This window comes from Phalaenopsis equestris, unplaced genomic scaffold (assembly GCF_001263595.1).
Source record: "Phalaenopsis equestris unplaced genomic scaffold, ASM126359v1 Scaffold219149, whole genome shotgun sequence".
In the NCBI taxonomy this organism is placed as follows: Eukaryota; Viridiplantae; Streptophyta; class Magnoliopsida; order Asparagales; family Orchidaceae; genus Phalaenopsis; species Phalaenopsis equestris.
In genome coordinates, this window is record NW_018237541.1 from 736,347 (window position 1) to 747,173 (window position 10,827).

The 10,827-nt window shown below is 35.2% G+C and overlaps 2 protein-coding genes across 2 annotated transcripts in view; both read left to right on the forward strand.

The window, feature by feature from the left end:
• LOC110037397 (ferric reduction oxidase 2-like) overlaps positions 1-4,068 on the forward strand; it is a 4,835-nt gene extending 767 nt beyond the window's left edge. The window contains exons 5-9 of the mRNA XM_020742038.1: positions 7-174; positions 915-1,242; positions 1,304-1,544; positions 2,389-3,098; positions 3,923-4,068. Of these exons, the coding sequence (XP_020597697.1) occupies positions 7-174; positions 915-1,242; positions 1,304-1,544; positions 2,389-3,098; positions 3,923-4,068 (1,593 nt within the window). The remainder of the gene's footprint in view (positions 1-6; positions 175-914; positions 1,243-1,303; positions 1,545-2,388; positions 3,099-3,922) is intronic.
• A 5,618-nt stretch (positions 4,069-9,686) lies between these two features.
• The window catches only part of LOC110037401 (lysosomal Pro-X carboxypeptidase), a 47,302-nt gene continuing 46,161 nt past the window's right edge, over positions 9,687-10,827 (forward strand). The window contains exon 1 of the mRNA XM_020742041.1: positions 9,687-10,128. Coding sequence (XP_020597700.1) covers positions 9,763-10,128 — 366 coding nt within the window. The 5' untranslated portion in view covers positions 9,687-9,762. The remainder of the gene's footprint in view (positions 10,129-10,827) is intronic.

Below are 10,827 nucleotides of genomic sequence, written 5' to 3' on the forward strand. Positions count from 1 at the left end.
GCATTCCTGTTCTTCCCGGTGGCTCGCAGCTCCTCTCTTCTGCCGCTGGTTGGATTGACTTCGGAGAGCAGTATCAGGTATCATGTATGGCTGGGCCATTTAGTCATGCTGCTCTTCTCTGCACACGGTCTCTGTTATCTCATCGTCTGGGTTTTTGATGGCCGCACCAACGAGGTACTAATGATTCACATGCACATCTCATTCCAATCATATCGAACCTTTAAAATTTTTGGATCAAACTGATCGGCTCAATCGGTTCTATTGAGTTGAAAACTGGTTTCATATCGAATTAGAAAGAACCGATTGCCCAGTTCTGGAACCGACAGTCAACTGATTAAAGTGTAGTTTTTTATCTAATGCCACATTTTTATCGGAAATTATGAAGAATAATTTGAATATTTTGATAGTGTCTTGCTCTAATCATTCACAGCTTTATTTTCTTTTTTATATTTTGTGACAAATACATGACTATTAGTCTATTAATTTTTTCTTTTTATGTTTTTATATTTTCTTTGTTATGTTTCCTCTTGTTAATCTTCATACCCAATTACGTCTAATTATTAGGTCATTTAATCATGTTTAATATTTATTATGCTTATGATGTCATCATGTTCCACTTTCGGTTCCCCCAAATCCCTAACATTGAACTTTGAACCTCTTCTTCTAGAGAAAATATTACATCCGGATTCCGGACGCTCAATTTGCATCCGGAGTCCAATGATGTGACATCATGTGTCAAATAGGCCCCACCACAATATAATGGCATGTGATGTCACCATTTAACTCCCTATGTAATATTTTTTCCCGCCCTCCATGGGTTGAATGTTGATCAAATAAGAGCAAACAATCATGAAAAGATTCAAAATTTAGTTAAAAAAACACTAACTTGCAGTGGAACATTACCCAAATTGCAGTTGCTGAAATGGGCTCGAATTGGCGTCTCAAACGTAGCAGGAGAAGCAGCTCTGGTTTGCGGTTTGGCAATGTGGGCTGTCACCTTCCCCCGCATTCGGCGCGCCATCTTCGAACTCTTCTTCTACGCACACTACCTGTACATCCCCTTCCTGTTCTTCTACCTTCTCCACGTCAGCTTCGCCACCTTCTGCCTCGTCCTTCCCGGCGTCTACCTCTTCATCATCGACCGCTTCCTCCGCCTTCTCCAATCCCGGCGCAGGGTCCGATTGCTCTCTGCGCGGCTCCTTCAATCCGAGGCCATGGAACTCAACTTCGCCAAGGCTCCTGGTGAGAAAACTTCAATTTTGGATACAATGTCGTTCAAATGAATCATGAACATTTGTTTCAGGTTTCAGCTACAAACCCACGAGCGTGGTTTTCATCAAGGTGCCGAGTATTTCGTCGCTGCAATGGCATCCATTCACGGTTAGCTCGAGCGCCGGACTGGAGCCGGAGAATCTGAGTGTTGTTATAAAGAAGGATGGGAGGTGGACTCAGAAGCTGTTTGAGTTGCTGTCCCAGCCGTCTCTGCAACGCCTCGAGGTTGCAGTCGAAGGGCCGTATAGCCCGGGATCCATAGATTTTTTAAGGTACCATTTCGCTTCCAATTTCACCATGCAATTAATGAGCTTTTTGTTATGTGAAAATCATGTAGAAATTAAGAAATTCACACAACAATAATATTTGACATTGAATTCGTTCCCCTGTGATCACAAGAACAGAGAGAAAAATGAGTTGCATCCTAATTTCTATATTTCTCATCATAACATTCTCATGAAACTCTAAGCCTCCAAGTGCTAGAAAAATTCATTTTTGTGCATCGAGAGTAAGAAAAAAATGTTCTTTATCGTTGAAAGCTTCATCAAAATATTCCTTTTTTAATATTATAATGTGAAATGCTGATGTGCTTTTTGGGACGGTAGGCAATGGAAGAGATTTAAGTTATGGATTTACTAAATCTTGAATGAGTTAAATCGCGAGATCTGTTTAGCAATGAAATCTCGTAAATCCGATAAACTCATTAAAATTGTTTAAAAAGTTTTGTCTACGTTCAGATAAATCTCAATGAATCTAGAATTCACAGTCGAATTCCGTGAAATCTGAATTTATCAAATCCATATTTTTATTTTGTCTGAAATATTCGTTGGACAAAATTTAACATACATTCATATTAAATGCCACGCTTAAATCCGTTGTCGGAGGAGAAATTATTTTATCAGGACACCTGATGCAAATTTGTGTATTCAATAACAGGGGTCGCGTGGTAATTTGGATCGTGACACTCTTTTATTGGACACCAGACACAAATTTAAGTGCTGATGCAATAATTTTCCCTGCAACAGACCCTTAGACCCAACATAAACATGTTAGAAATCATCACGGACGACTGCAAATCATAACCCAACTCACCTCTAAGAAACTCTGTTTTTGCAGCTATGATTCCTTAATTCTCGTAAGCGGAGGCAGCGGAATCACCCCCTTCATCTCCATAATCCGGGAACTAGTCCACCACAGCTCCACTCCCTCCAACAAAACCCCCACCGTCCTCCTAATCTCCACATTCAAAACCGCCGCTGATCTAACCGTGCTCCACCTCCTCCTCCCAATGTCCACCACCACCAACTTCTCCCAGCTCCAGCTCCAAGTCCTGGCCTTTGTCACCCGGGAGCAACAACCTCCCCTGCCCCATGACCCCGAAGCCATGAAGCCTGGCATCCGTTCCATATACTTAAACCCCAACCCCTCCGACGGAGCCGTGGCTCCCGTTCTCGGCCCCAAAGGCTGGCTCTGGCTTGCCGCCGTCGTCTCATCCTCCTTCCTCGCCTTCCTCTTCCTCATCGGCATACTCACGCGGTACTACATATACCCTATCGATCACAACACCTACGAAGTCTATTCGTATACGAAGATGGCATTGCTGTACTTGCTGATCATGTTCTGGTGCATTGCCGTCATGGCTGGATTTGCTGTTCTGTGGAACAAGAATATGAATTGCAAGGAAGCGGAGAAGGAGTTGATGCCGGTGAGAATGACTGACGCGCTTGCGCCGGTGATGATGACGTCGGCGGTTGGCGGTGAGATTGAAAGTGAGGCATTGCTGGGAGCCTTGAAGGTCCATTATGGTGAAAGACCCAATCTTAAAAGTAAGCTGCTTCATCTCTTATCCTTGAAAACTAGGATAGAAATGATGAAAAAAAATTAAAATTAAGTATAATATATTTTTTTTTTGGAAGATTTACACCCAAAAATATTATCTATTTACATATCTAAGAACAAATTTTAAATTTTATGTATGATGTATTTCACTTTTTAAAATGATGATGTTTTAGATATGATATGAAAGATTTGGGTGAAATAAATGTAAAAAAAAAAAATCAAGTGTTAGAAATATAAATACATGGAAATTTGGTTATATATATGTAAATGCCTCTTATGTTTTAGGGTTTGTTTTGGGCAGCTGCAGTTTATTGAATAATCTGCTGATAAGCTGATTAAAAATAATCTGTCGATAAGCTAGGTGCGATGACTATTACAACTTTTTATTTTTATTTTTTTGAAAAAGCTAGACCGCAGTCAGAAAGTCGCTGTTTTCAGCGTTTTGAAAACGCATAAGCTGTCAAAACGCAGTTTACCCAAACAGACCAGATGCGTTTTCAAAATGTCACCGCACCAAAATAAAAACTTTAGTTAGCTACAATTTGTTCTTGGTTTTATCATTGGGCATTTATATGCATACCACCCAATTTTTATCTATTTATGTATCACACCTAAAATTTCATTATCATATCAAAAAATAGCATCATTTTAACTTCTAAAAAGAGAATTACATCTTTTCAAGTTTTACCCAAAAATTAATGTGTAGGGGTTAGATATCCAAATATGTAAAAGTTGACTATGTATTTAAATGTTCCTTTTATTATCCTAAAGTTTCTTGAAAGTTGAGAACTTGTGTGTTCTGTGATTGCAGAGTTGCTATTGGAGTTTGGTGAAAAATCAAGTGCTATTGGGGTGATGGCGAGCGGTCCAAGTTCATTGCGTCGCGAGGTGGCAGCTATTTGCACTGCTGACAATGCTGAGAATTTGCACTACAATTCCTTAAGCTTTACATGGTGATTAAGTATTTAGCAATCATCATTAGATACTTATAGATGGCAATATTGAAGTGAATGAGATGGTGTTTTGCTCTTTAAAAGGAAAAAAAAAAGAAAAAAAAAAGCTCTATTGTATATTTATGCATTTCTCTTACATATAAAGATCCTTTTTTTTTTTATGTAAAGACTCTGATTTTTCTTTTTCGAGTTTTTTATGACAATTGGGAGGGCTTTAGACGAAGCAATGCACTCGACGAACAACTTAAATTTGGCTCAATTAATACTCGATCAAGTTTGTTTATATCAATAAATTAATAAATTAGGATGCTTGAAAGTAAAATGAATCAAAATTAAGCACAATCAAGTATTTTTTTTTTTTATGATAGAAAAAAAAAAAAAGCATTTCTTGTTCAATAAGTAACTTGTTATTAAGATTGATGTTATCTCATATCATATATGATAAATTATTTAAATAAAATTTGATTAAGTAGAAGTGATAAAATTATATATTTAATAATACTAAATTAAAATATGATATCATTAATATTTTACGAATAATTATTAATTCCATTATTTATTATAAGTTAAATAATCATTAATATTTTAAGGAAGTAAAATATTATCTAACTTTGAATCCATAAGCGATTTCACTAAGAATAACCTTAATTTATGCTCCCATTAATGTGAGAATAAAAATAGAAGTATTGTCATCATGTGAGATTTGCATACAGAGGATGATGAGCTCCATCAGAGGAAGTGAAAAACCTAGAAAACCCCTCACACATAAGACTGAGAGAACTCGCTCAAAATTGGAATAAAAAAGTTTATAATTATATTCATATCGAGAAACACATAAAGAAATGGAAATATAAAATAACACATAAATGAGGAAGACAGAGAACTCTCTCAAAATTGGAATAAAAAAGTTTATAATCATATTCATATCGAGAAACACAAATAAATGGAAATATAAAATAACACATAAATGAGGAAGAAAAGGAAGGAAGACTAATCCAAAAAAATCAAAATTTTATTACAACAAGCATATGAGAAAGTACATTTGGCATAAATATATACCGACTCCTGATCTTATTACTTATCGGCTACAATTGGTAAGAAATAAAAAATAAATTGTAAATATCCTCGATTCCATTATAAGTAAAAAAATTAAGCCTTTCACCCTCCCAAGTGACCAGAAGACCCCAGTCTCATAGCCTCTGCCACTAAATAATTTTCACAGCAATTTTGCGCGCAACTACCAACTAGAATGGTTAAAAAAGGCTATATAGGGCTCTATTTGCAACCTTAGCCTCATCAAGTATGTGGCCTTCCTAAATAAGAAGTCACCATAGTGATGATGAGGCTCGTGGAACACTTCTAATAAAACCAACAAGAGCACCACCAGTTGCCAACAAAATCCAAAGATAATGACTTCAACTTCTTATTGCCCTTCTGGTGAGGTGTAATTTTTATTGGAGTGTCTTTTCCTCGATACAATCAAACTTAACATCATTTGTGCATGTTATCTCATATGGTGTAGTTTATGCGTGTCATTTGCATTTGCATTTGGGATGCCTCTCGGGCGGGGGTAAAATCCCCCTGGGACTGTCTGATACAGGATGTACCCAGATTGTGAGTCACATGCATTTTGTATCTTTCACACTTACATTTGCACGTTCATGAATTTCCATCATCGAGGATATGTCATTGTATGCCCATGACGAATGTGTGGTACTTCGAGCGGTTAGCCATCTAGCACCAGCACTTCTCCTTTTTTTCCCTATGCGGATCGTAATCACCTAGCATATGATCTTGCTCGGGTATCTTCGATTATATGGATACCGTTACTTCACCAAGTGTGATTGCATCTCGACATAACCCTATAGTTGCCTTTATTCGTGTGCAGTCGTTTACCTTGTACGATCGCACTGAATGAGCGATGCACATGTGTTCGTACATATGGTAAGATGTGATTGTCTTCCTCGTATGATGCTCATGTCTAATTCACTTTTTGGTATCCAATGTTGTTGTCCATACCCTGATAGAGCAGTTGCATCAGATCCAACCTTTATCATATCTTTCGTGATTATTCACACCTCGATAAAATGATCATAGTATGTTAAGTAATGCATGTTGCATGCACATTACCTATTTTGTCTTAATGACAATTTGACCTTATTAGGTGGGTGACTAGTTATTGGTCATGATGCCATAATGAGCATTGCTCGTAAGAATATCTCAACAAATAATACAAATTATTACATTGCGACCAACATGTGTGTGTTTGTGCAAAGGTTGAAAGAGGTATAACATATCAACTTAGGCTATTCTTTTCTTATGACTTATTTTTAAAATATATATAAATATATATTTTTTATTATTAATATTAATCATGTCTTAAAACTTATTTTGAGATTGATGTATCCATAAATTTAACCATATGTAAGATTGAATTCTTTAAAGCTTCTACTTGCGTAAATTCTTCATATTTTGTGGCGTATGTTAGAATTTGTTGTTACTTAGAATGGGGTTGAGTATGACACCCCTGTCAAATATATATATTAGTCTTAGCCACACTTTTCGCACACTTATATGTATGTGTTATAACAATCTTGTTTTATATGTTTACTAGCATAGGGTAGGGTGTAGTTAAGGTTTTTATATTCTGGCTATTGTTTCTTTGTTTGCACCCTGGCTAGACATTTTGTGTTATACCGTTGTGTGTTTATTGGGTTTAAGACATGCACACTAATATATTAGAATGGTTTTCTTACTGAAAGTCATGTCCACTTAAGCTAATATAATTTTTGTAGGTGCTACTTAGTTCTCCTTTCACAGGGCTTGGTTCACTACATTACATGTAAATAAATTTATACTATCATTTTTTTATTGCAAATCAAGACTTTCTTTTTGGACTTTATTATGTATTTTCTTTTCGAGTCTTTAGGATCAAGTTTGTATCGAATATAAGGTATAGGTATGAATTTTGAGGCACTCGATAAGAGGAACCACATGGCGAGGACTAGGAGTAGGGGCTTTTGTCATGTACGTTGATTTTGAGTTAATATTGATGTATAGCACTTGGATCACACACACACACACACACACACACATATATATCTATATATATGAAGATCATGACTGTTTTCTTGCTTTTTGAGATATGTTGTTGACCTAGCAGTACCCTTTTTTTTTATTTTATTTATTAGTATAATTTATTTATCGTATGTTGTGTATTGAATTCCCGTTTTTTAAGTTTGTGGTTTATCTGGGAAGTTCACTGAATATAACTTGGGCTCTTTAAGGCTACAAAATTATATTTTTCTACAAAATACTAATAATAAAGTATTAAGACTAATCAAAATGTAGGATAAAAATATCATCATTTTAAATTCTATTTTACTTTTTCAGCATTTTTAAAATGAGTTTGTATGCATGAATATCACCCAATTCATACTTAATATGGTCTCTATGGTCTCTGCAATAGGATTTAATTAGACAACTATATCATTCTGCATTTCCCGAGGAGGAACCTTCATACTTCTTCAACCTGACTAGCGCAAAGCATAGCTTTTTATCTTGGTGGTTGTCTAGAGTACTTAACGTGATAGAACTCTTTGAACCAAACAAGGTATAAATCTTTTGTGAGAGTGTTTCAGCTTTATAGCAAGACCACTTTTCTCTCTTCATTATGGAGGCATCAAGGTGTCTTAATATTTAGTTTTGGTTCTCTGGCAGAGGGGGCTCTTCGTGAAACATGCTTCAAGGTGTCTTAAAAAGATCTTATTTTAGACTTATACTCTTGACCTATCGTACGGGGATAACCTTATGTTAGTTCTCCATGTTCTTTTTTACTGAAGTTGTTTCCTTGGTCTTGTCTTATTTCCTCCTCTTCTAAGTTCTCTTCCTTCCCTGAATCATCTCGATGGTTCTAATAAGAGGGCTATTTGGAAAGAAGAATTATAAGACCATAATCAGACAAGCTGGTACTCCAAGCTCAAAATAACCAAACACAACATTATGTAAAGTGAATGAATTATCAATGCATCAATGTAGAATCCAAGTTCCAAAACTAGTGAGTTGTGTTGTTGACTAGTGAATTCAAGACTAATTACAAAAATTGTTAGTTGTGAGATTAAATATTGAGTGTCAAAGTATAATTGCTCAATATACAAATGTATTTTATGCAGTGAGCAATTAACAAGTTATTTAGTTTAACTAAGTGTCAGTTTTTTAGTTTTCTAAGGGGCTATTTGGTACGATACTTTTAATAGGATTTAACTATGGATTTAACGTAAATTCAACCAAACACCATAAAAATGTTAGATAAATGTAAATTCTATTTTTCCTCATTTCGTTTATTAAATGTAGATTTATTGAATCCACTTAATAGTTGAATTTAACTGATTTAGCTTAGAAAAAAAAAAATTCAAATAAATTTATGTCAAACACATCAAATGGATTTAACGGAATTTAATCTTATTTGAAGCAACTATTTTTATTTAGATTTGATAAATCTGAATTTATCGTATTTATTAAATGCTATTTAATTTAAATCCTGATTGATATGGCCAAGTATCATATTGTGAATGAGGAATGAATTATTTCATTATAAATGTCAAATTTTGATTTCGTAAGTAATGAGTTATGAAGCTAAGAAACGAAATAAAAACTAATCATATAATTTTTAAAAGTTCTTCCCTTTTAAATATTTTTTAAAAAGAGCTTCCTTCCTATTTTTGGGATAACTCACACAATCATATCTTCTTTTTTCTCGAACAATAAAAAATAATCAATTCAAGCCAAGACTTGAAATCAAGCGAGCTTATATGCATTAAATTTGATTTTAAGTCGAAATCAAGCCGTTCACACTTCTATTCAGAGTATTTTGGTTGAAAAAATGAATTGAAATAAATTCGCTCGAATATAAGGAAACCTTTGTAAAATATTATAAAAATCATATATGTCTTTTTTGATTATTTTTTATTTTTTAATTATTTTTTATATTTTTAATTTTTATTTCACTCAAAATAAAATATTTTCATATATTAAAAATGTTTAATTGTTTTTAAAATTACTCAAATTATATAAAAACTATTTCGTGCATTTTTAAATTGAGTTAACTATTTGAAAAATGAAAGCACGTGCAATATTTTATACCACACAATTCTTATGTCTTTACACATCTAACACCTAATTCTGGGGACATTACATCCACACCACCCGAAACTTGCTATTTACAAACCAACCACCCTCTTTCATTCAATTTTCAAATTCTTACTCAAATATCAAAATTTATGATAAAATCCAAACCTATTTTTCATTATTATTCGAATCTTAAAAAATTGTTCGCGATCGACATGAATGATTGATTTAGAAGTTTGAAAATATCATATGGCTGCTCAATTTAATTTTATAAATAGTAATATCTTGGTTGCTATGCAAGTAATTATCTCATTAAACCCAAAATTAAAGGATGACCTATTTAAATTTTAATTTTTAATTAGAATAAATTTAATAAATATACTGATGCATCAGTATTCCATGATCCCATCATAATGTTAAGTGACACTTTTTCATTAAAGTATTGATGTATCTGCTGAGATAATATATTTTTTCATTACAGGGAGGTTAGGAAGATTTTGTGTGTGTTATATAACTCCCAAATGTAAAGTTTTGAGTTCTGCTGCTGCACCGAGAACCATACTCTCCCAAGATGAAACCCCTTTTTGTTATGATCATCTTCGTCATCACCGCGGCGGAATCGGCCTCCATTCCGCACATTCCACGATTCCCCGGCCAATCCGCCGGCTCCAGACTCCGAAACCATGCCGCTGCAACCCATCACGCCTCCAAGTACGATACGCGCTACTTCCATCAGCGATTGGACCACTTCAGCTTCGCCGAGGCTCCCGGCTTCAAGCAGAGGTACCTTGTCGGACCCTCAGCCGGCCTCTGGACACCGCCGTCCCCCATATTCTTCTATTGCGGCAATGAGGGTGACATCGAGTGGTTCTCCGACAATACCGGCTTTGTTTGGGAGATCGCTCCTGCTTTTTCCGCCCTCGTTATCTTTGCTGAGGTTTTTCATCTCTGCTTATTATAAGTTCATTGTTCTTGACGCCTTTGTGGATGTTTTGAGAGTAGAGGTTGTGTTGAAATGGAAAAACTTTTAGTAAATGACAAAGGCTAAAAACACAACTTATGGAAGAAGTTTCACTCTTATTTATCACCTTTACTTGACTTGATACAAACTCAAAGACTCCACCCCTATTTATACTAGTGACACCTCCTAAATTAATGGCTAGGATTGTGCCACCACAATTTCAATCCAATGGTTACAAATAATTTCACCCCTACCACACAATAATTCAATACCTACCACACCTATCACACCTACTACACAATAATTTTATTTCTTCACTTTTGAGTGGCTTGGTAAAAATATCTGCAACTTGGTATTGAGACTTCACGTACTGCACTTGTATCTCCTTTCTTTCCATGCATTCTCTGATGTAGTAATAACGCATATCAATGTGTTTGCTTCTATCGTGGAAAACAGGATTCTTTGCTAGCGCGATTGCAGACTTGTTATCAATATAAATCTTAATCGCCTCTTCTTGTGGTAAACTTAACTCCTTTAATAGATTTCGAAGCCAAATTGCATGACAAACACATGAGGTTGCAGCCACGTACTCTGCTTCGCAAGTAGAAAGAGTGACAATTGGTTGTTTCTTTGACATCCAAGTGAAAGCTGTGTCTCCTATGAAGAACACGAACC